This window comes from Osmerus eperlanus, chromosome 19 (genome assembly GCF_963692335.1).
Source record: "Osmerus eperlanus chromosome 19, fOsmEpe2.1, whole genome shotgun sequence".
In the NCBI taxonomy this organism is placed as follows: Eukaryota; Metazoa; Chordata; class Actinopteri; order Osmeriformes; family Osmeridae; genus Osmerus; species Osmerus eperlanus.
In genome coordinates this window covers 14,654,784-14,678,838 of record NC_085036.1, presented here as the reverse complement: position 1 = coordinate 14,678,838, position 24,055 = coordinate 14,654,784, and the positions used below count along the sequence as shown (strand labels likewise).

At 55.6% G+C, this 24,055-nt stretch overlaps 1 protein-coding gene across 3 annotated transcripts; it reads left to right on the top strand.

Annotated features, from left to right (window-relative positions):
• The first annotated feature begins 1,550 nt into the window (after window positions 1-1,550).
• On the top strand, window positions 1,551-24,055 carry LOC134039483 (vascular endothelial zinc finger 1-like). 3 transcript variants are annotated; one of them, XM_062485375.1, is made up of 6 exons: window positions 1,551-1,669; window positions 11,092-11,837; window positions 20,274-20,343; window positions 21,236-21,398; window positions 22,934-22,969; window positions 23,612-24,055. In XM_062485375.1, exons 1-6 carry the CDS (start codon window positions 1,637-1,639, stop codon window positions 23,959-23,961), a joined length of 1,398 nt encoding a protein of 465 aa, XP_062341359.1. In that variant the 5' UTR covers window positions 1,551-1,636; the 3' UTR covers window positions 23,962-24,055. The 3 variants fall into 3 exon arrangements, with proteins under 3 accessions (XP_062341359.1, XP_062341360.1, XP_062341361.1); XM_062485377.1 differs by lacking the exon at window positions 1,551-1,669 and adding an exon at window positions 2,017-2,138 and having other exon boundaries at window positions 23,612-24,054; XM_062485376.1 differs by lacking the exon at window positions 22,934-22,969 and having other exon boundaries at window positions 23,612-24,054.

Genomic DNA, 24,055 nt, shown 5'->3' with positions numbered 1-24,055 from the left:
CTTGGTAACAGACCTAACCCTAACAGGGCTTCTGCCTGCCTGCTTTACAGAGCAGGGCTGGGTTAGGGTTAAGGCAGGGCAAATCCCATCAAATACATGATCATGTCAGATTGTTTACTCAACAGGGTAGGTCATTTGAATTGGGAAAAATCCTGTGTAAACATAGTGACAATTTACCCAAATGGTGTATTATTTGATGACAGTAGCCTGTAACAAAGACTGAAATGTAATCAATAATACAAGAGTAGTACCCACTGCCTTTCTCACCACAATAACACAACCATGTCATCCTCTAAAGAATTATTTTTGAAGTATTTATCAAGAGATTAAGGTATTCTTACCCAATCATTTAAAAAGTGGTTTATTGAAAAGGCAGGCATCATTGCAATAAAGGTGGTTGTGTCCTTGACTGGAGGGTCAAGGCCTCTATCAGAACCCTGGGACAGAATGTGGATGTGGAACGTTCTGATTGTGTTGAATCAGGAAGTGAACCACGACACTGGTCCTTATGTTGCACCGCAAATACGTTCCTCAACAATTTCCACTCACGTCTAAGCAGATATACTAGTACCTCATCAAATTCCATTTGAGTAACTTGTGTGTGTGTGTGTGTGTAGCCGGATCACCTTTTAAAGTACCCTGAAACCGGACCTAGGGCGGCCATGCAGTCAGTATAATAAATAAATGATCAAAACGCCAAAACAAAATTATCTATAAGATTGTATCACAACATTTCCCAAAAGGCAATAATGGATTTTAACTGTCATCCTATTATTTTATATTGTACAACTGTGCTTTCTTGAATATCATTATTGTGTTGTATTAAGTTAATATATAATCACTTCTTGGAAAATTAGAAGCCATTAAGAATTGGATCGATTACAGCGTGCATTGAAAGAGATGGGCTAGGGAGCAGCCTACAAAGAGGTTCGGGTTAGGCGATGACACGAATGACTGAACTTTGCCCCCGTGTGTTGTGAAGATTACACTGCACCAGAAAATGTTTCAGTGTTTGAATTTTCAAAAGGATAATCGTATAAGAGGGGAAAAAATAATGTTTTAATGCCGCATGTTTCTCGTATTACTTGGAATTGTTTTTCCCTAGTCTATTCGTTTAGCCTATCATCGCTGATATGTTTAATAACAATAACTTTCAAGCGAAAGTATAAGTTAGGGGAAATAATACCACTCTAGTTGTTTGTAACTAGTGAATCAAAGCACTATAAAAGAATTAAATAGAACATAAATAGCGCGGGTTCAAATATCAGACCACATGCGACAGCTACTCCGCAATTGATCGACTCTGCCATTTATTGAATGCCCGCTGCAGAACCAGGCAACACATCTTCATAGGGGTGTCTAATCCCAAAAAAGAACTAATAGTGGGATAATCAAACTACTTTGCATACATTTTGGTAACCGTTTCAACATTAGGTCAAAACTGTCGATCATATTGAAAACAACTGCTTAGAACATGAATGCTTGCTCCCCACACGCACAGTACTCTCAGTATTCCCCTAAAACGCACTTGACGTAGTTCAGTCCGAGGGTTACAGGAAGTTGTAGCAGCTGCCATGTTTGGCTGCTTTGTTGTAGGTTTCTTGTAGGTTTCCTGCAGATTTTTTTAAGTGTTGCAATGGAACCTAGCTGGAGCACATTCTTATTTCAGGTAAGTGAACCCGGATGAGCTGAAATTAAGACAATTGATAGAATAACTTTGGAGAACTGAAGACATTCGCAGTGTGACGGTTTTTAAATGTGTAATTTTAAGTAGAGCTATCCAAGCACAACAATGGTACATCAATCCCAGGCTTCCAGCTGTGAGGCTAGGGCATGACGCTAGGAAAAAAATCAGTTCTCTTCTCTCTTTTTTCGGGTTTTAAACGTACCTGATGCTTTGAGAAAACTCTGAATGCGTTCAGCTTTATTTGATGAATAACTTCGAGGCTTTGTTTGTGTTTCCTAAGTTAGGTTATGTGATAAAGACCGCAAACATGAGGGATCATTCGAAGGCTTGTGGAACGCCACCGTAGCGAGCAAGCCAGACTTGTTTTTTTCATTCACACTGGGAGAACCGTTGATCCGATTTTCAGCCCGGAGATAAAGGAAATGTTTTGCATGAACAATCGATAGCTAACGTGAGTTAATCAGCACATTAATTTTTAGTAGAATGAATACCGATGCCCCTTTCTAAAGTCAGCGATGAACTTTTTCCCATCCCTCTATAAATTGCTAGGAGTAGCATAGCTAACCTTACCATGTACTAGCAGTGTTAGCCAGCTTTAGCTTCATGGTTGAACAGTGCGGACCGCGGGCAGAGTGGAATGCGAACTATGCGCGTACATGAAAGCAGTTATTTCTCCATTCAGAATTGTGTGCAACATAATAGGACGAATGAGAATGCATCCATTTTACTGGCTAAATACAGCAACGACCTCGCTATTATAAAGCTCTATTTATCTTATTTGATCGTTATTGTGGCTCATAAGAGAAGTGGCGCTTGTAGCTTAGCTACCTTGATTGCTTAGCTAGCTAGGCTAGCAATACCATTATGCAACATGTTCAGATGGCTATTCTTGTCATTGGCATGCATTCAAGCAAAGTTTGAGTTTACATCATGTCACCTGTGTAGTCATTCAGCCTTACTTGTGCCTGTATAAATAGCGATACACCTCGCCAAAAAGTTATGCAATTATATTGTACATATAGTTAAAGATAGCTAGCAATATTTTAGCTTGGTTGGCCTGCTTGTTACTCCATGAGTGTATGTCATTTGTGTCTTCACAAGGATCCAAGTAGGATATTCGGAAGAATTATGACCCCCCCCCCCCCCCCGTAAAATCTGAGTTAATCATTTCCTCAACATTTTCCAGCGACTGGTGTGCTCAAACAGTGCCGTGTCCCCCTGGCCAGCATTGGGTCAGTTTAACGGTGTCTGCTGTCCCTGCAGCCGGTCTGCAGGAGGCAAAATCGGAGCAACCTGATCCCTCTACCCCCACCCCCTCAAGTAGCACAGGACTCGGTCTTGAAAAAGATTTTCTTTCTCTTCTCTCTTGCTCTAAACTAGACAATTCAAATATCTACCTGCTGATGGTTGGAGGTCTCTAATCTGCAGCTCTGCTTTTGTTAGATGATTAAAGATACAAAAGGTTTGTAATGTTTCTGCTCAGAGAGGATATAAGTAATCGTTGTAGCATCATTTCAAAAGAAAAGCACAAAAAAAGATAATGAACCCAAGCTTCTCACATTTATTTCTTTTGTCATATGAATGACAATGCATGATGCAGAACTGAGTAGTCCTTCTCTGATCCGTAGGTGGCAGGATGTGAGTCAGGGGGTGAAATGTCTCCCACACAGCTGTGAGCCGTTGTGAATCATCCTGATGATGAATCATCCTGATGATGATTCATTCTCGCTTCACTCTCAAACTGAAGGACCTCCTGGGAACATGTGGACTGGGCATGTTTAGCTGGTCAGCTTAATTGTTGTGTGTGTGTAGACGATGCAACTTTTGTCGTACCCTGGTTTGATTCAGTGACTCACTCACGATTCAGTGACCCACTCTAGATTCAGATGACTAGGAACAAAGATCTGCTAGTGTATTTGTATCACAGCCATCTCCCTCACAGAAATACTGGTGCTGTGTGTTGGCTGGTGCAGCCGGTATGAGTCACACCAAACACCTTCTTGAAGTCCTCACTCATTGATCTCATTGATGTTGGCAGCACGGCTGCTTGGTAATAAGCCAGGCTGTGGCCTGAACGATCTTCCCCTGTATGACCCACTCACAGGTGAAGACATGAATACTCAACTGTTCCATTTAATCATGAAGACCTGCTTTAGCTTACCAGATGTGAATCACCTCCAGTTGTAGCCTTCAGTAGAAATAACTCAGTACTGGAGTTCCATGTGCTCGTACAAGTGAACATCTGGAAATGAGTTTGTTTCAGAAATAATGTTCAGGTGTGTTCTGCTGAGCTAACACAAGGTAGTTTGGCAGACATGTGTCAGGAATGTATTATAAGACCATTAATGTCAGACCTTGTTAAAAAAGAGAAGAAAATGTAAAGCCTTGTGATGTGGTACTTTGGTACCCAACAGTTAAAACTTGCAGATTGTGACCAAGGTACAAATGAGTGAAATTTCACGATCTTTATCTTCTGCTTGTATTTATCTCTCTCACAACTCTATATTCAGCAGAACTCTGCTTGTGTCATGGAAGCTGGTCTGGGTTGAGCGGCGTGCAAGTCTCATGTGGCTACTGTTCCCCGGCTTCCATCTTGATGTTATTTACTCAGAAGTGACCCAGCCTTCAGAGCACATTTGGATCAAACTGGTCATAGTGGCGTGAAGACGCAGCAGGCTGCAGACCCAACACCGCTGTCCTGGGGCCGGCTTGTCTGAAGGGGCTGGCTGATCACTCCCTTCCCCCTCCCTCCCTCTCTCCTTGGGCCGGCGAGCGGGCAAGCGGTGATGACGAGGACAGTAATCCTGGAACGTGGTGAGACAGGCAGGTGGTGAGACAGGCAGGTGGTGAGACAGGCATGTGCTCAGACAGGCATGTGCTCAGACAGGCATGTGCTCAGACAGGCAGGTGCTCAGACAGGCAGGTGCTCAGACAGGCAGGTGCTCAGACAATAGAGGCTGTTGGGCTCAGTGGTGTTCTCACCGAGTTCCCAGGTCCCCCTTGGTCTGGGGATGGAGTGTGTGTGTGTGTGTGTGTGAGAGAGAGAGAGAGAATGCGTGTGGAGAAGCGCAGCCCCTATCCCAATGAATAGAGGAGCCAAATCAGCGAAGACGCGTACAAAGACCCCCTGTTGGGCAGTGAGTGCATCTCTGGACAGATTTGTGTCTCTCACAACAGGGCAGACGGAATAAGGAGCAGAATGTGGGATTCATTTTTCTGTTCCCCCCCCCCCCTCCCCCCTCTCGCTAGCCCTGTCAGATGGATGGCTGAACCTGAAAGGCAGGGTCAGGTATTTAACCTTGCCCTTTCGTGCTGCGGAAGAGAATGAAGTTGTCTTAATTGTGCCCCCCCCCCACCCTTTCAGTATAATGTTTGCACTGGGTATAGGGTGCTTTGAATCCAGTGGTAGCCTTTGATTGAAAATAGTTTTGTAAGTCTATCGTTGTGACGACTCAGATGAGACGTACACGGTCTCCTCTACCTCCCTATTGGTCTCAGTTTGAAACTGCTGTGACCAATGGGAGGGTTCCATTCCCGGGGCTGTCTGGAAGATAGGGTGTACCCCAAGCTCAACTCCACATGTAACTGTCACTTGTCTGTTGGGGTCCTCCCTGGTTTAAGATGCTCCATTGAGCAGCCATAATGACCCCTAACAGGCGTGATCGCTGCTCATTGTGCTCAGCGACCTTCTGCCTCTGCTGCTGATTGGGGTTTAGGACTGTTGCTGTTGCAGACTCCATCCCCCTGAAGGAGCTGTGACACGCTGGCCCACTTCCTGTCCTGGTCAGGGAGCCGTCTGTGGCCGAAGAGCTACGTTCCCTGATGTCTAAACCCTACGCCTAGGCCCTAGAATTATGTTTATTTTTATTTTTTTCCTTCAATCATAACTGCTCCTTTTAGCACTGGGCGTGTGTGTGTGTGTGGTTCTCTACCTAAAAGGCAGCTGCCGGTATCTTCTGCGGCGTGCTGCTGTAGTGAGTCAGATTTGGAGAGCTTGTTTCGTCTGCTCAGAGCAGACGACCAGACTACTCAAACGCTGCATGGGATTATTTATTAATGTCAGTAGATGTGGGTAGCTCCCCCAGTTTGACGTCACTAACCTTCTCCCTCAGCGGGGACCCTTTGCGCCGCCCGCTGTGCACAACCAGGCGCTCTCTTCCCTGAAATGGACAGATTTAGCAGCGCGTCCAGGCTTCTCCCCAAGCTGCTTTCTGATTGGCCAGGAGACGGTGGCTGTCGTTTCCTGACATGCTTTAGTGTAGCTGGTGATGGCTGAGATTTGTCGTGGCGGTTTGACAGGGTGGGTTCCTGCGGCTCAGCCAGATTTCCCCCTGGCTTCCTGTCACGTGACATGTGAGTGCTGTAGATGGAGAGCGGGTGGTTTCACAATCACAACCACAGACCCCATGCCGTCACACAGCGCCCAGCTAGACCGAGGACGTTTAAAGCAGGATGCTCACTGTATTTGTTATGGCGGGTATAGATCATTGGTGTTAGACTGTGGGTCAAGAGGTTGCTGGTTCAAATCCCACCCCTCTTAGAATAAAAGCATCTGAGATGGAGGTCTTCCAGGATGTAGCTGAGCTTGTGGGTCTGCTGGTGTTCAGGAGGTTAGCTGAGCTTGTGGGTCTGCTGGTGTTCAGGAGGTTAGCTGAGCTTGTGGGTCTGCTGGTGTTCAGGTGGTTAGGCTGCTGTTTCTGCTGGTTCCCTCCCACAGTCACATGACGAAGCAACAACATCATGGAAGGGGATCATTTTTCCAACAACAGATTTAGATTTTTCAGCAGCAAGCTGTTTGAGTGACTGGCTAATGACAGAGTCAGGGCCTATTTATGTTCCTGTAGAAACACCCACAGTCACTGACCCTGGTTGGTTTTTGCCTGATTCATCATGTACATGCAGCAGGCTGTTATACAGCACATCAGCAGGCTGTTATACAGCACATCAGCAGGCTGTTATACAGCACATCAGCAGGCTGTTATACAGCACATCAGCAGGCTGTTATACAGCACATCAGCAGGCTGTTATACAGCACATCAGCAGGCTGTTATACAGCACATCAGCAGGCTGTTATACAGCACATCAGCAGGCTGTTATACAGCACATCAGCAGGTTGTTATACAGCACATCAGCAGGCTGTTATACAGCACATCAGCAGGCTGTTATACAGCACATCAGCAGGCTGTTATACAGCACATCAGCAGGCTGTTATACAGCACATCAGCAGGCTGTGGCACAGCACATCAGCAGGCTGTGGCACAGCACATCAGCAGGCTGTGGCACAGCACATCAGCAGGCTGTGGCACAGCACATCAGCAGGCTGTGGCACAGCACATCAGCAGGCTGTGGCACAGCACATCAGCAGGCTGTGGCACAGCACATCAGCAGGCTGTGGCACAGCACATCAGCAGGCTGTGGCACAGCACATCAGCAGGCTGTGGCACAGCACATCAGCAGGCTGTGGCACAGCACATCAGCAGGCTGTGGCACAGCACATCAGCAGGCTGTGGCACAGCACATCAGCAGGCTGTGGCACAGCACATCAGCAGGCTGTGGCACAGCACATCAGCAGGCTGTGGCACAGCACATCAGCAGGCTGTGGCACAGCACATCAGCAGGCTGTGGCACAGCACATCAGCAGGCTGTGGCACAGCACATCAGCAGGCTGTGGCACAGCACATCAGCAGGCTGTGGCACAGCACATCAGCAGGCTGTGGCACAGCAGATCAGCTATCAGGCTAATTGGCCCAAGATGGGTGTTTTCTTTAAACCATTAACCGTTTTAAGTGTTTTTCTAAGTGCCTGTGCTCCTGTGTGTGTGCTGGGGGTCTGTGCTCCTGTGTGTGTGCTGGGGGTCTGTGCTCTCCTGTGTGTGTGCTGGGGGTCTGTGCTCTCCTGTGTGTGTGCTGGGGGTCTGTGCTCTCCTGTGTGTGCTGGGGGTCTGTGCTCTCCTGTGTGTGTGCTGGGGGTCTGTGCTCCTGTGTGTGTGCTGGGGGTCTGTGCTCTCCTGTGTGTGTGCTGGGGGTCTGTGCTCTCCTGTGTGTGCTGGGGGTCTGTGCTCTCCTGTGTGTGTGCTGGGGGTCTGTGCTCTCCTGTGTGTGTGCTGGGGGTCTGTGCTCTCCTGTGTGTGTGCTGGGGGTCTGTGCTCTCCTGTGTGTGTGCTGGGGGTCTGTGCTCCTGTGTGTGCTGGGGGTCTGTGCTCTCCTGTGTGTGTGCTGGGGGTCAGTGCTCTCCTGTGTGTGTGCTGGGGGTCTGTGCTCCTGTGTGTGCTGGGGGTCTGTGCTCCTGTGTGTGTGCTGGGGGTCTGTGCTCCTGTGTGTGTGCTGGGGGTCTGTGCTCTCCTGTGTGTGTGCTGGGGGTCTGTGCTCTCCTGTGTGTGTGCTGGGGGTCTGTGCTCTCCTGTGTGTGTGCTGGGGGTCTGTGCTCCTGTGTGTGTGCTGGGGGTCTGTGCTCTCCTGTGTGTGCTGGGGGTCTGTGCTCTCCTGTGTGTGTGCTGGGGGTCTGTGCTCCTGTGTGTGTGCTGGGGGTCTGTGCTCTCCTGTGTGTGCTGGGGGTCTGTGCTCTCCTGTGTGTGTGCTGGGGGTCTGTGCTCTCCTGTGTGTGTGCTGGGGGTCTGTGCTCCTGTGTGTGTGCTGGGGGTCTGTGCTCTCCTGTGTGTGTGCTGGGGGCCTGTGCTCCTGTGTGTGTGCTGGGGGTCTGTGCTCCTGTGTGTGTGCTGGGGGTCTGTGCTCTCCTGTGTGTGTGCTGGGGGTCTGTGCTCCTGTGTGTGCTGGGGGTCTGTGCTCTCCTGTGTGTGTGCTGGGGGTCTGTGCTCTCCTGTGTGTGCTGGGGGTCTGTGCTCTCCTGTGTGTGCTGGGGGTCTGTGCTCTCCTGTGTGTGTGCTGGGGGTCTGTGCTCTCCTGTGTGTGCTGGGGGTCTGTGCTCTCCTGTGTGTGTGCTGGGGGTCTGTGCTCTCCTGTGTGTGCTGGGGGTCTGTGCTCCTGTGTGTGTGCTGGGGGTCTGTGCTCCTGTGTGTGTGCTGGGGGTCTGTGCTCTCCTGTGTGTGCTGGGGGTCTGTGCTCTCCTGTGTGTGCTGGGGGTCTGTGCTCTCCTGTGTGTGTGCTGGGGGTCTGTGCTCTCCTGTGTGTGTGCTGGGGGTCTGTGCTCTCCTGTGTGTGCTGGGGGTCTGTGCTCTCCTGTGTGTGCTGGGGGTCTGTGCTCTCCTGTGTGTGTGCTGGGGGTCTGTGCTCCTGTGTGTGTGCTGGGGGTCTGTGCTCTCCTGTGTGTGTGCTGGGGGTCTGTGCTCTCCTGTGTGTGTGCTGGGGGTCTGTGCTCTCCTGTGTGTGCTGGGGGTCTGTGCTCCTGTGTGTGTGCTGGGGGTCTGTGCTCTCCTGTGTGTGCTGGGGGTCTGTGCTCTCCTGTGTGTGCTGGGGGTCTGTGCTCCTGTGTGTGTGCTGGGGGTCTGTGCTCCTGTGTGTGTGCTGGGGGTCTGTGCTCTCCTGTGTGTGTGCTGGGGGTCTGTGCTCTCCTGTGTGTGCTGGGGGTCTGTGCTCTCCTGTGTGTGCTGGGGGTCTGTGCTCTCCTGTGTGTGTGCTGGGGGTCTGTGCTCTCCTGTGTGTGTGCTGGAGGTCTGTGCTCTCCTGTGTGTGTGCTGGGGGTCTGTGCTCTCCTGTGTGTGTGCTGGGGGTCTGTGCTCTCCTGTGTGTGCTGGAGGTCTGTGCTCTCCTGTGTGTGTGCTGGGGGTCTGTGCTCTCCTGTGTGTGTGCTGGGGGTCTGTGCTCCTGTGTGTGCTGGGGGTCTGTGCTCTCCTGTGTGTGTGCTGGGGGTCTGTGCTCTCCTGTGTGTGTGCTGGGGGTCTGTGCTCTCCTGTGTGTGTGCTGGGGGTCTGTGCTCTCCTGTGTGTGTGCTGGGGGTCTGTGCTCTCCTGTGTGTGCTGGGGGTCTGTGCTCTCCTGTGTGTGTGCTGGGGGTCTGTGCTCTCCTGTGTGTGCTGGGGGTCTGTGCTCTCCTGTGTGTGCTGGGGGTCTGTGCTCCTGTGTGTGTGCTGGGGGTCTGTGCTCCTGTGTGTGTGCTGGGGGTCTGTGCTCCTGTGTGTGTGCTGGGGGTCTGTGCTCTCCTGTGTGTGCTGGGGGTCTGTGCTCTCCTGTGTGTGTGCTGGGGGTCAGTGCTCTCCTGTGTGTGCTGGGGGTCTGTGCTCTCCTGTGTGTGCTGGGGGTCTGTGCTCCTGTGTGTGTGCTGGGGGTCTGTGCTCCTGTGTGTGTGCTGGGGGTCTGTGCTCCTGTGTGTGTGCTGGGGGTCTGTGCTCTCCTGTGTGTGTGCTGGGGGTCTGTGCTCCTGTGTGTGTGCTGGGGGTCTGTGCTCCTGTGTGTGTGCTGGGGGTCTGTGCTCTCCTGTGTGTGTGCTGGGGGTCTGTGCTCCTGTGTGTGTGCTGGGGGTCTGTGCTCCTGTGTGTGTGCTGGGGGTCTGTGCTCTCCTCTGTGTGTGCTGGGGGTCTGTGCTCTCCTGTGTGTGTGCTGGGGGTCTGTGCTCTCCTGTGTGTGCTGGGGGTCTGTGCTCTCCTGTGTGTGCTGGGGGTCTGTGCTCCTGTGTGTGTAAAGGGCTGCTGGTACTGCACTGGCCCTCGCGCTCCCAGACGCCACACATGCAGAATGACTCACTGTCTATTTCTGTGTTGCTACAGACAGTGTCCCTCTCTCTCTCTTTCACCCCTTTCTCTTGCACTCACTCTCCCTTTTTCTCTTGCACTCAGTCTCTGACTCCCTCTCTCCTTCCTCTGTAGTGATGTGTTTGGTGGATGTCCCTAACTTCAGAAAGGCTCGCTGTCAAAGCAATACCAAATCTCAGAATTTGGAGAGCACCGGTGGTTCTGAATCTCCTGATGTTGTGCAAACACTCTTCCCCAGACGGGCCAGCGGTGTTGAGCAGCGGCCATGTCGCGCTCGTCCGAGCGGCAGTGAGCTGAAGCTGGGACTAGAAGTTGTTGCACAGCTCACGTCAATTTCTTCCCAGCCACATGAACCAGTCGGACGACACAAACACAGCCCAGCCTAATGCTACATTCATATCCTGCCTAGTTATTTTCTCAACGTGAGCTGTTATATAAAAGGGAAATGTGAAGATGTAGGCTAATCTCTTAGTGCAGAGTTGTGTAAACCCAGAACAGCCTACACGCTGAGGTTAACTTGCCTGCTGTACCAGCTGTGACCTGTGGTGAGGTCCTATTGCAACAAACACTTTCAGAGCTCATTTTTCCTATGTAGCGAGAAGCCCTTTAGAAAAAGTGATCTGTTCTGATTCGGTTTCCTACTAGTGACTGACCTGCATACCTGTGTGACTAATATGCGTAGCTGTGATATCCCAGGACGTAGCTGGGATATCCCATGAGGTACCTGTGTGACTGATCTGCATACTGTGTTGTGTCTGCAGCAGGCTAATGAAGCCCTCCACCACCAGCACCAGGTGGCCCAGAACAGCCTTCTGCCGCTGCTCAACTCCGGCGCAGAGCCCGTGGACCAGAAGCCCATCCTGCCCATCCCGCTGGACCAGAAGCCCCCGGCCAGCGCCGCAGAGCTGCTGAAGGACAACGTTGCGAGCGGCGGGGGGCGGGGGCTCATGCCCGTGGTGAAGAAGGAGCACAAGAGCAAGACCCCCTTCATCTGCGGCTACTGCAACAAGGCCTTCCGGGACAGCTATCACCTGCGGCGCCACGAGTCCTGCCACACCGGCGTCAAGATGGTGTCCAGGCCCAAGAAGACGGCGCAGACGGCGCCCACCATGGTGCCCCTCATCTCCACCATGCCCCGCGAGAATAACGCCCCCTCCTACATCTCCACCATCGCCGGCATCTTCACCACAGCCACCACCTCGGTCTCCTCCGGCTCCAGTATCATGACGGCCGCCTCCATGATCAACGTTCCCCAGCAGGGAGGCCCAAAGAAGCCCCCCAAGCCCGTGAAGAAGAACCACGGCTGTGAGATGTGTGGGAAGGCCTTCCGAGACGTGTACCACCTGAACCGCCACAAGCTGTCCCACTCGGACGAGAAGCCCTTCGAGTGTCCCATCTGCCAGCAGCGCTTCAAGAGGAAGGACAGGATGACCTACCACGTGCGCTCGCACGACGGGGGTGTGCACAAGCCCTACGTCTGCTCTGTCTGCGGGAAAGGCTTCTCCAGGTAGGCTCTCAGCCCCGCCCTCACCAGACACTCACCCAATCACAGCCCAGCCCCGCCCTCACCAGACACTCACCCAATCACATCCCAGCCCCGCCCTCACCACATACTCACTCACCCAATCACAGCCCCACTATGTGTACTTGCTTTATAATAATCATAATAATAATAAATCCCATATATTTGAGATGTGCTTTAATGTTTGTTTATATTTAACATTTAGTCATTTAGCAGACGCTCTTATCCAGAGCGACTTACAGTAAGTACAGGGACATTCCCCCGAGGCAAGTAGGGTGAAGTGCCTTGCCCAAGGACACAACATCATTCGGAACGGCCAGGAATCGAACCAGCAACCTTCTGATTAATAGCCCTATTCCCTAACCGCTCAGCCATCTGACTCACTTATATAATCGTTTAAGTGTCCTTCTTGAACTCTTCTAACTTTTTCCATGTTTGTTGTGCTCACTAATGAAAGACACCCAGGTTCTGGTTCTGAGAATATAGGAAAACTAGAGAACCGAGGAAACAAACAAACTGTGCTCCACATTCAGGTCGATGGTAGACTGCTGTTCACGGACTGAAGTATGACTTTAACCTCTGAATCGTCAGGGCCCATCTGTGTGGAGTGGTGGCTGTGTGGCCATCTGGTGTCCAGTCTGACGCTCCCATTGGCTGCAGCTTCCTGATTCCTTGCAGGGCTGAATGCTCCCGCTCTTTGCAGTCCCTGCAGCAGCGTGTTCAAACATCAGCGCTCCGCACAGTACAAACTCCAGAGTCCCAGAGTTCCCTTCTCCAGGGGAAGGGGGGGGGAGTCGGGCTGGGAGGGGGACAGAGGGAGGAGGGAGGGCGGCTGCTTTGATTGGCGCGTCACGCTGTGGTTCCTGCCAGCCTGGGCCCCCCCCCCCTCCCCAGGGAATGCCATGAAAACCGGGAGAGAGAACCCTGGGATTTCCTCTTACTCACTCTGAATAGCTGCCCCAGCCAGCCAGCCCCAGCCAGCCTGCCTCACCTCTGTCTCTCCCTCTGCGCTGTGTCCAGGCTGTGTCCAGGCTGTGTCCAGGCTGTGTCCAGGCTGTGTCCAGGCTGTGTCCAGGCTGTGTCCAGGCTGTGTCCAGGCTGTGTCCAGGCTGTGTCATGGAAGCACTCAGACCTCCTTTCTTTTCAGAAGGAGCTCACTGGAAGATGGCCTCTTTCAGTGTTCAGCACCACATCCCGTCCCTGATCCCAACGATGCGTCACTGGGTTTTCAGGATGTTGTGTGGAGCATTCATGAGCATGAGTCACAGGAAGGTGAAGCCATGGGGGTTTTATCTGGCTAGCTTCACACAAAGGTTCATAACCTCCCTGGGAATGTGTTTAGTGGTTAGCTGTGGTGAAAGGTCTGTCTGAGGCACAGTAGTGCTGGAGGCTTCTGTGCGTGGCTCATGGTGTCTGGGAGGGTTGAAGGGTGGAGAAACTAAAGTGAAAAGTTGCCACAGCTAAAACAGAACTTGCTGTGGAGATGGGTGTCCCTGGTCTCTGAGCCCCAGGGCTTCTGGCCCAGGTGTGTCTGATCACAGTAACAACATCCTCACCTCTGCCCTCCATCCTGCCGTCACCAGGCATGCTGGCCATCCCTACTATGGAGCCTGAGAATGTGTCTGAGCATGTCTGAGGCATCAGCGCTCTGTCTGGGAGCGGCATCGGGGCTCTGTCTGGGAGCGGCAGCGGGGCTCTGTCTGGGAGAGGCAGCGGGGCTCTGTCTGGGAGAGGCAGCGGCGCTCTGTCTGGGAGAGGCAGCGGCGCTCTGTCTGGGAGCGGCAGCGGCGCTCTGTCTGGGAGAGGCAGCGGGGCTCTGTCTGGGAGCGGCAGCGGCGCTCTGTCTGGGAGAGGCAGCGGGGCTCTGTCTGGGAGCGGCAGCGGGGCTCTGTCTGGGAGAGGCAGCGGGGCTCTGTCTGGGAGAGGCAGCGGCGCTCTGTCTGGGAGCGGCAGCGGGGCTCTGTCTGGGAGAGGCAGCGGGGCTCTGTCTGGGAGAGGCAGCGGGGCTCTGTCTGGGAGAGGCAGCGGGACTCTGTCTGGGAGAGGCAGCGGCGCTCTGTCTGGGAGAGGCAGCGGGGCTCTGTCTGGGAGAGGCAGCGGGGCTCTGTCTGGGAGCTTCTGTCTTCAGAGGGCCAAGAGGTGGAAAGGAACAACTGTCCGGTCCAAGGCTCAGAGGGAAAGATGGCGCTCGGCTTTTCTCCTTCAGTAACGAAGCCTCCGTGGCTGTCGATCTGCCTTAAAACCCCCCCTCCCCTCCACCCCCCCTCCCCGCGCCAGTGCCGGGGAGAGAGCAAGGCAGCCTGTGGGCTCTGAGATGGTGTGCTGCAAGGCAGCCTGTGGGCTCTGAGATGGTGTGCTGCAAGGCAGCCTGTGGGCTCTGAGATGGTGTGCTGCAAGGCAGCCTGTGGGCTCTGAGATGGTGTGCTGCAAGGCAGCCTGTGGGCTCTGAGATGGTGTGCTGCAAGGCAGCCTGTGGGCTCTGAGATGGTGTGCTGCAAGGCAGCCTGTGGGCTCTGTGATGGTGTGCTGCAAGGCAGCCTGTGGGCTCTGAGATGGTGTGCTGCAAGGCAGCCTGTGGGCTCTGAGATGGTGTGCTGCAAGGCAGCCTGTGGGCTCTGAGATGGTGTGCTGCAAGGCAGCCTGTGGGCTCTGTGTGCTGCAAGGCAGCCTGTGGGCTCTGAGATGGTGTGCTGCAAGGCAGCCTGTGGGCTCTGTGATGGTGTGCTGCAAGGCAGCCTGTGGGCTCTGTGTGCTGCAAGGCAGCCTGTGGGCTCTGTGATGGTGTGCTGCAAGGCAGCCTGTGGGCTCTGTGTGCTGCAAGGCAGCCTGTGGGCTCTGTGTGCTGCAAGGCAGCCTGTGGGCTCTGTGTGCTGCAAGGCAGCCTGTGGGCTCTGTGTGCTGCAAGGCAGCCTGTGGGCTCTGTGTGCTGCAAGGCAGCCTGTGGGCTCTGTGTGCTGCAAGGCAGCCTGTGGGCTCTGTGTGCTGCAAGGCAGCCTGTGGGCTCTGTGTGCTGCAAGGCAGCCTGTGGGCTCTGAGATGGTGTGCTGCAAGGCAGCCTGTGGGCTCTGTGTGCTGCAAGGCAGCCTGTGGGCTCTGTGTGCTGCAAGGCAGCCTGTGGGCTCTGTGTGCTGCAAGGCAGCCTGTGGGCTCTGTGTGCTGCAAGGCAGCCTGTGGGCTCTGAGATGGTGTGCTGCAAGGCAGCCTGTGGGCTCTGTGTGCTGCAAGGCAGCCTGTGGGCTCTGAGATGGTGTGCTGCAAGGCAGCCTGTGGGCTCTGTGTGCTGCAAGGCAGCCTGTGGGCTCTGTGTGCTGCAAGGCAGCCTGTGGGCTCTGTGTGCTGCAAGGCAGCCTGTGGGCTCTGTGTGCTGCAAGGCAGCCTGTGGGCTCTGTGTGCTGCAAGGCAGCCTGTGGGCTCTGTGTGCTGCAAGGCAGCCTGTGGGCTCTGTGTGCTGCAAGGCAGCCTGTGGGCTCTGTGTGCTGCAAGGCAGCCTGTGGGCTCTGAGATGGTGTGCTGCAAGGCAGCCTGTGGGCTCTGTGTGCTGCAAGGCAGCCTGTGGGCTCTGTGTGCTGCAAGGCAGCCTGTGGGCTCTGTGTGCTGCAAGGCAGCCTGTGGGCTCTGTGTGCTGCAAGGCAGCCTGTGGGCTCTGTGTGCTGCAAGGCAGCCTGTGGGCTCTGAGATGGTGTGCTGCAAGGCAGCCTGTGGGCTCTGTGTGCTGCAAGGCAGCCTGTGGGCTCTGAGATGGTGTGCTGCAAGGCAGCCTGTGGGCTCTGTGTGCTGCAAGGCAGCCTGTGGGCTCTGTGTGCTGCAAGGCAGCCTGTGGGCTCTGTGTGCTGCAAGGCAGCCTGTGGGCTCTGTGTGCTGCAAGGCAGCCTGTGGGCTCTGTGTGCTGCAAGGCAGCCTGTGGGCTCTGAGATGGTGTGCTGCAAGGCAGCCTGTGGGCTCTGTGTGCTGCAAGGCAGCCTGTGGGCTCTGAGATGGTGTGCTGCAAGGCAGCCTGTGGGCTCTGTGTGCTGCAAGGCAGCCTGTGGGCTCTGTGTGCTGCAAGGCAGCCTGTGGGCTCTGTGTGCTGCAAGGCAGCCTGTGGGCTCTGTGTGCTGCAAGGCAGCCTGTGGGCTCTGTGTGCTGCAAGGCAGCCTGTGGGCTCTGTGTGCTGCAAGGCAGCCTGTGGGCTCTGTGTGCTGCAAGGCAGCCTGTGGGCTCTGTGTGCTGCAAGGCAGCCTGTGGGCTCTGTGTGCTGCAAGGCAGCCTGTGGGCTCTGTGTGCTGCAAGGCAGCCTGTGGGCTCTGTGTGCTGCAAGGCAGCCTGTGGGCTCTGTGTGCTGCAAGGCAGCCTGTGGGCTCTGTGTGCTGCAAGGCAGCCTGTGGGCTCTGTGTGCTGCAAGGCAGCCTGTGGGCTCTGTGTGCTGCAAGGCAGCCTGTGGGCTCTGTGTGCTGCAAGGCAGCCTGTGGGCTCTGTGTGCTGCAAGGCAGCCTGTGGGCTCTGTGTGCTGCAAGGCAGCCTGTGGGCTCTGTGTGCTGCAAGGCAGCCTGTGGGCTCTGTGTGCTGCAAGGCAGCCTGTGGGCTCTGTGTGCTGCAAGGCAGCCTGTGGGCTCTGTGTGCTGCAAGGCAGCCTGTGGGCTCTGTGTGCTGCAAGGCAGCCTGTGGGCTCTGTGTGCTGCAAGGCAGCCTGTGGGCTCTGTGTGCTGCAAGGCAGCCTGTGGGCTCTGTGTGCTGCAAGGCAGCCTGTGGGCTCTGTGTGCTGCAAGGCAGCCTGTGGGCTCTGTGTGCTGCAAGGCAGCCTGTGGGCTCTGTGTGCTGCAAGGCAGCCTGTGGGCTCTGAGATGGTGTGCTGCAAGGCAGCCTGTGGGCTCTGTGTGCTGCAAGGCAGCCTGTGGGCTCTGAGATGGTGTGCTGCAAGGCAGCCTGTGGGCTCTGTGTGCTGCAAGGCAGCCTGTGGGCTCTGAGATGGTGTGCTGCAAGGCAGCCTGTGGGCTCTGTGTGCTGCAAGGCAGCCTGTGGGCTCTGTGTGCTGCAAGGCAGCCTGTGGGCTCTGTGTGCTGCAAGGCAGCCTGTGGGCTCTGTGTGCTGCAAGGCAGCCTGTGGGCTCTGTGTGCTGCAAGGCAGCCTGTGGGCTCTGTGTGCTGCAAGGCAGCCTGTGGGCTCTGTGTGCTGCAAGGCAGCCTGTGGGCTCTGAGATGGTGTGCTGCAAGGCAGCCTGTGGGCTCTGTGTGCTGCAAGGCAGCCTGTGGGCTCTGAGATGGTGTGCTGCAAGGCAGCCTGTGGGCTCTGTGTGCTGCAAGGCAGCCTGTGGGCTCTGTGTGCTGCAAGGCAGCCTGTGGGCTCTGTGTGCTGCAAGGCAGCCTGTGGGCTCTGTGTGCTGCAAGGCAGCCTGTGGGCTCTGTGTGCTGCAAGGCAGCCTGTGGGCTCTGAGATGGTGTGCTGCAAGGCAGCCTGTGGGCTCTGTGTGCTGCAAGGCAGCCTGTGGGCTCTGAGATGGTGTGCTGCAAGGCAGCCTGTGGGCTCTGTGTGCTGCAAGGCAGCCTGTGGGCTCTGTGTGCTGCAAGGCAGCCTGTGGGCTCTGTGTGCTGCAAGGCAGCCTGTGGGCTCTGTGTGCTGCAAGGCAGCCTGTGGGCTCTGTGTGCTGCAAGGCAGCCTGTGGGCTCTGTGTGCTGCAAGGCAGCCTGTGGGCTCTGTGTGCTGCAAGGCAGCCTGTGGGCTCTGTGTGCTGCAAGGCAGCCTGTGGGCTCTGTGTGCTGCAAGGCAGCCTGTGGGCTCTGTGTGCTGCAAGGCAGCCTGTGGGCTCTGTGTGCTGCAAGGCAGCCTGTGGGCTCTGTGTGCTGCAAGGCAGCCTGTGGGCTCTGTGTGCTGCAAGGCAGCCTGTGGGCTCTGTGTGCTGCAAGGCAGCCTGTGGGCTCTGTGTGCTGCAAGGCAGCCTGTGGGCTCTGTGTGCTGCAAGGCAGCCTGTGGGCTCTGTGTGCTGCAAGGCAGCCTGTGGGCTCTGTGTGCTGCAAGGCAGCCTGTGGGCTCTGTGTGCTGCAAGGCAGCCTGTGGGCTCTGTGTGCTGCAAGGCAGCCTGTGGGCTCTGTGTGCTGCAAGGCAGCCTGTGGGCTCTGTGTGCTGCAAGGCAGCCTGTGGGCTCTGTGTGCTGCAAGGCAGCCTGTGGGCTCTGTGTGCTGCAAGGCAGCCTGTGGGCTCTGTGTGCTGCAAGGCAGCCTGTGGGCTCTGTGTGCTGCAAGGCAGCCTGTGGGCTCTGTGTGCTGCAAGGCAGCCTGTGGGCTCTGTGTGCTGCAAGGCAGCCTGTGGGCTCTGTGTGCTGCAAGGCAGCCTGTGGGCTCTGTGTGCTGCAAGGCAGCCTGTGGGCTCTGTGTGCTGCAAGGCAGCCTGTGGGCTCTGTGTGCTGCAAGGCAGCCTGTGGGCTCTGTGTGCTGCAAGGCAGCCTGTGGGCTCTGTGTGCTGCAAGGCAGCCTGTGGGCTCTGTGTGCTGCAAGGCAGCCTGTGGGCTCTGTGTGCTGCAAGGCAGCCTGTGGGCTCTGTGTGCTGCAAGGCAGCCTGTGGGCTCTGTGTGCTGCAAGGCAGCCTGTGGGCTCTGTGTGCTGCAAGGCAGCCTGTGGGCTCTGAGATGGTGTGCTGCAAGGCAGCCTGTGGGCTCTGTGTGCTGCAAGGCAGCCTGTGGGCTCTGAGATGGTGTGCTGCAAGGCAGCCTGTGGGCTCTGTGTGCTGCAAGGCAGCCTGTGGGCTCTGAGATGGTGTGCTGCAAGGCAGCCTGTGGGCTCTGTGTGCTGCAAGGCAGCCTGTGGGCTCTGTGTGCTGCAAGGCAGCCTGTGGGCTCTGTGTGCTGCAAGGCAGCCTGTGGGCTCTGTGTGCTGCAAGGCAGCCTGTGGGCTCTGTGTGCTGCAAGGCAGCCTGTGGGCTCTGTGTGCTGCAAGGCAGCCTGTGGGCTCTGTGTGCTGCAAGGCAGCCTGTGGGCTCTGAGATGGTGTGCTGCAAGGCAGCCTGTGGGCTCTGTGTGCTGCAAGGCAGCCTGTGGGCTCTGAGATGGTGTGCTGCAAGGCAGCCTGTGGGCTCTGTGTGCTGCAAGGCAGCCTGTGGGCTCTGTGTGCTGCAAGGCAGCCTGTGGGCTCTGTGTGCTGCAAGGCAGCCTGTGGGCTCTGTGTGCTGCAAGGCAGCCTGTGGGCTCTGTGTGCTGCAAGGCAGCCTGTGGGCTCTGTGTGCTGCAAGGCAGCCTGTGGGCTCTGTGTGCTGCAAGGCAGCCTGTGGGCTCTGTGTGCTGCAAGGCAGCCTGTGGGCTCTGTGTGCTGCAAGGCAGCCTGTGGGCTCTGTGTGCTGCAAGGCAGCCTGTGGGCTCTGTGTGCTGCAAGGCAGCCTGTGGGCTCTGTGTGCTGCAAGGCAGCCTGTGGGCTCTGTGTGCTGCAAGGCAGCCTGTGGGCTCTGTGTGCTGCAAGGCAGCCTGTGGGCTCTGTGTGCTGCAAGGCAGCCTGTGGGCTCTGTGTGCTGCAAGGCAGCCTGTGGGCTCTGTGTGCTGCAAGGCAGCCTGTGGGCTCTGTGTGCTGCAAGGCAGCCTGTGGGCTCTGTGTGCTGCAAGGCAGCCTGTGGGCTCTGTGTGCTGCAAGGCAGCCTGTGGGCTCTGTGTGCTGCAAGGCAGCCTGTGGGCTCTGTGTGCTGCAAGGCAGCCTGTGGGCTCTGTGTGCTGCAAGGCAGCCTGTGGGCTCTGTGTGCTGCAAGGCAGCCTGTGGGCTCTGTGTGCTGCAAGGCAGCCTGTGGGCTCTGTGTGCTGCAAGGCAGCCTGTGGGCTCTGTGTGCTGCAAGGCAGCCTGTGGGCTCTGTGTGCTGCAAGGCAGCCTGTGGGCTCTGTGTGCTGCAAGGCAGCCTGTGGGCTCTGTGTGCTGCAAGGCAGCCTGTGGGCTCTGTGTGCTGCAAGGCAGCCTGTGGGCTCTGTGTGCTGCAAGGCAGCCTGTGGGCTCTGTGTGCTGCAAGGCAGCCTGTGGGCTCTGTGTGCTGCAAGGCAGCCTGTGGGCTCTGTGTGCTGCAAGGCAGCCTGTGGGCTCTGTGTGCTGCAAGGCAGCCTGTGGGCTCTGTGTGCTGCAAGGCAGCCTGTGGGCTCTGTGTGCTGCAAGGCAGCCTGTGGGCTCTGTGTGCTGCAAGGCAGCCTGTGGGCTCTGTGTGCTGCAAGGCAGCCTGTGGGCTCTGTGTGCTGCAAGGCAGCCTGTGGGCTCTGTGTGCTGCAAGGCAGCCTGTGGGCTCTGTGTGCTGCAAGGCAGCCTGTGGGCTCTGTGTGCTGCAAGGCAGCCTGTGGGCTCTGTGTGCTGCTGAGCTAAATGAGGCCTTGGGGAGCCGTGGTGGCGGCCCAGCTCCACTTGGAAAGGTCACCAGGGCAACAAACGAACGTGTGTGTGTGTGTCGTTCTGCAGCGAGATTGTAAACTGTATTTTCTTTCCTTTCCAGGCCAGATCACCTTAGCTGCCACGTGAAGCATGTCCACTCCTCAGAAAGACCGTTCAAATGTCAAGTAACGGTAAGAGACCTGTGTGAGCCGGGTGAGAGCAGGCAGGGCCAGGTGCATGATGGGATGAGAGCAGGCAGGGCCAGGTGCATGATGGGATGAGAGCAGGCAGGGCCAGGTGCATGATGGGATGAGAGCAGGCAGGGCCAGGTGCATGATGGGATGAGAGCAGACAGGGCCAGGTGCATGATGGGATGAGAGCAGGCAGGGCCAGGTGCATGATGGGATGAGAGCAGGCAGGTCCAGGTGCATGATGGGATGAGAGCAGGCAGGGCCAGGTGCATGATGGGATGAGAGCAGGCAGGGCCAGGTGCATGATGGGATGAGAGCAGGCAGGGCCAGGTGCATGATGGGGTGAGAGCAGGCAGGGCCAGGTGCATGATGGGATGAGAGCAGGCAGGGCCAGGTGCATGATGGGATGAGAGCAGGCAGGGCCAGGTGCATGATGGGATGAGAGCAGGCAGGGCCAGGTGCATGATGGGATGAGAGCAGGCAGGGCCAGGTGCATGATGGGATGAGAGCAGGCAGGGCCAGGTGCATGATGGGATGAGAGCAGGCAGGGCCAGGTGCATGATGGGATGAGAGCAGGCAGGGCCAGGTGCATGATGGGGTGAGAGCAGGCAGGGCCAGGTGCATGATGGGGTGAGAGCAGGCAGGGCCAGGTGCATGATGGGATGAGAGCAGGCAGGGCCAGGTGCATGATGGGATGAGAGCAGGCAGGGCCAGGTGCATGATGGGATGAGAGCAGGCAGGGCCAGGTGCATGATGGGGTGAGAGCAGGCAGGGCCAGGTGCATGATGGGGTGAGAGCAGGCAGGGCCAGGTGCATGATGGGATCTGTTTTTGACGTGGGGATGGGAGCCTGCTGGCTATATGACTAGATTGCTGACCCCTGTGCCCTGCAGGCCTGCACCTCTGCCTTCGCCACCAAAGACCGACTCCGCTCCCACATGATCCGACACGAGGGCAAGGTCACTTGTAACATCTGTGGGAAGATGCTGAGTGCTGCCTACATCACCAGCCACCTGAAGACTCACGGACAGGCCAACTTCAACTCCTGCAACAAAGGTATGTAACCCCTACCCCATCACACCTGATGTCTCCCTGCATACTGGGGGGCAGAGGCCGGAGCCAGGCCACAGCCTGTGACACACCCCCCTAGCTCTGAGGTCCCAGGGCCAGGCCACAGCCTGTGACACCCCCCCCCCTAGCTCTGAGGTCCCAGGGCCAGGCCACAGCCTGTGACACCCCTCCCCCCCCCAGCTCTGAGGTCCCAGGGCCAGGCCACAGCCTGTGACCCCCCCCCCTAGCTCTCCCGGCAGGCAGAAGCTCATCATGTGACCAGTGCAGACTTGGACCTCTCTCCATGCTGACACACCCAGAAGAGTCTGTTCTCTCCACCGTGTGTTTGCCTTTCCTTCATGTGGTGTTTTACTCATCAATAATCCAGTCTGTCGCAGCACATTTACATTTAGTCATTTAGCAGACGCTCTTATCCACAGCGACTTACAGTAAGTACAGGGACAGGCAAGTAGGGTGAAGTGTCTTGCCCAAGGAAACACCATCATTTTGCACGGCCAGGGAATCGAACCAGCAACCTTCTGATTACTATACCGTTACTATAGCGTTAAACTAGAGCTGGGTGTGTGGGCTCATCTGATGACATGTATTCTAGTTGACAGAAGTGGTTAGCCTGTGGTAGAAATCTGTTCTCAATTGAAAGTGCTTTCAGCAGTTGTTTTGTATTGTGCGCAGACGGAAGTGGATCTCAAGTGATATCTGACTACATATCCCACTTGCTGCTTTCATGTGTGCAGCTCATCAGGAAGTAGAGCTCAGAGATACAGCAGAGATATGCCTCTAGTCTCTCTCTAGTCTCTCTCTAGCCTCTCTCTAGTTTCATGATCTTGAGTCCAGAGATTACTTTGTGTTACTGCTCAGCTTATTTTAAATGGACTATACCACCTGAGTGCTCATTCCTGAACAACCTAATAACCCCTTCCTCCCTCAGCTGCCCTGTGTGATGTGTGTGTGTGTCTGTGTGATGTGTTCGTCTCAGCTGCCCTGTGTGTGTGTGTGTGTGTGTCTGTGTGATGTGTTCGTCTCAGCTGCCCTGTGTGTGTGTGTGTGTGTGTGTGTGATGTGTTCGTCTCAGCTGCCCTGTGTGTGTGTGTGTGTGTGTCTGTGTGATGTGTTCGTCTCAGCTGCCCTGTGTGTGTGTGTGTGTGTGTGCATTTGTCTGTTCGTCTCCATCTCTGAATCCCCCACATGTGGTACTGATATCTGGGAGATCTGAATTGTACATGGTAGTCTTGTGTAGTTACTTAGACGTAGAACACAAGATGTTTCCCCGCATGTAGACTCCTCCTCCTAAGGCCGTCCACGCAGCTGGAGACCCCCAGAAGGAGCATGCTGCCTGTGGTAGAAACATCCTCCATATACTCCCCCTGGAGACACTGGGTGTGTTTGTTTTGGTCTCCTGGGCCACCTGGAGTTGGGCCTTCAGCCTGCGGGTTTGGAAACAGACACACCCAGTGGCCCAGCCCAGCGGCCCTGGCTAGCCTGCAGGCTGTTATAACCCGTGTGTCTGTATTTCTGAATAGGGAGCTGGCAGTGGAATTCCTCAGGGGCACTGAAAGGTAATAACATAACGTAGCCGTGTGTGACCCCTCCCTCTTGGAGACAGAAACTCAAGCACACAATGTCACACACTGAGAATTAAAGGATGCTTTTAGATGGAACAACACAGCAGGTAGCAGCAGTGCTAGCGGCAGTTAGGAACTGCTCTTTCAAACATTGCATCATCCTTGCATCTGTGTTCTGTCATCTTGTAAGGGTTTACTTGTGCCAACATGAAATCTAAACATCCAAACAAGATAGGCGGGTGTTTAAGATCCTAATGCTTTAATATTACATGTAAGGCTTATTTCAGTCAGAATGCTGTTATATTTGCATGGTGCGTGGTAGTAGCCCTTCGTTACGTTGAGGTGTTAAATAAGACAGCATTGAGATGATGATAAGACAGTGGTTCATAATAGTTGTTGTGGTCAGGAGCCCAGCTGTATGTCAGCATGCTACATGTATGAGCGATGACACGCCCACTAGGAGAAAGGACTGCAGAATATCTGGACCACTGTTTTGATAGCACCTCAGAGCAACACAATCTAATGTCCTTCTAAACAGCATCCCTCCATGTGGTGGCAGGTGGCCTGAGCAGCAGCCCTGCTGACAGGGTGAGCTCCTCTGCGTGCTCTGACTCTCTCCTCTCTCTCCTCCCCCAGACAGCAACAATGTCTGCCACTCAGCCTCGGCCACACCCGTCACTGCCTCCGCCCCCATCACCACGGCGATGAACAGGGGTATCTCTAGCAACAACCCCATCACCATAGCATCGGCGATGAACATTTCCACCAACACGGTAAACATCAGCTCTCCAGTCAGCCTCCATCACCCGGTCACCATCACCGGGCCCGTCAACATCCCCGCGTCGGCTGCCATGAACATCGCCCACCCTGTGGCCCTCACCACCTCCATGCCCATGAATATATCCGGGCCCCTCAACATCGCCATGAGGCCCATGGAGAGCATGCCTTTTCTGTCCCAAGTCCTGCCTTCATCCCCACCCTGGTAAACGGCAGAGAGAACGATGAAAGGGAAAATGGATGAACGAGAGACTCCTGTCCCCTCCCCCTCCAGCCCCCTCCCCACCCCTCCCTCCTCCCCCA

Coding starts and splice junctions, on each gene's coding strand:
- LOC134039483 (XM_062485375.1), top strand. CDS start 1,637: ATGGAACCTAGCTGGAGCACATTCTTATTTCAG. Junction 20,344..21,235: donor CGTTCAAATGTCAAGTAACG/GTAAGAGACCTG, acceptor TGTGCCCTGCAG/GCCTGCACCTCTGCCTTCGC. Junction 22,970..23,611: donor TTCCTCAGGGGCACTGAAAG/GTAATAACATAA, acceptor CTCCTCCCCCAG/ACAGCAACAATGTCTGCCAC.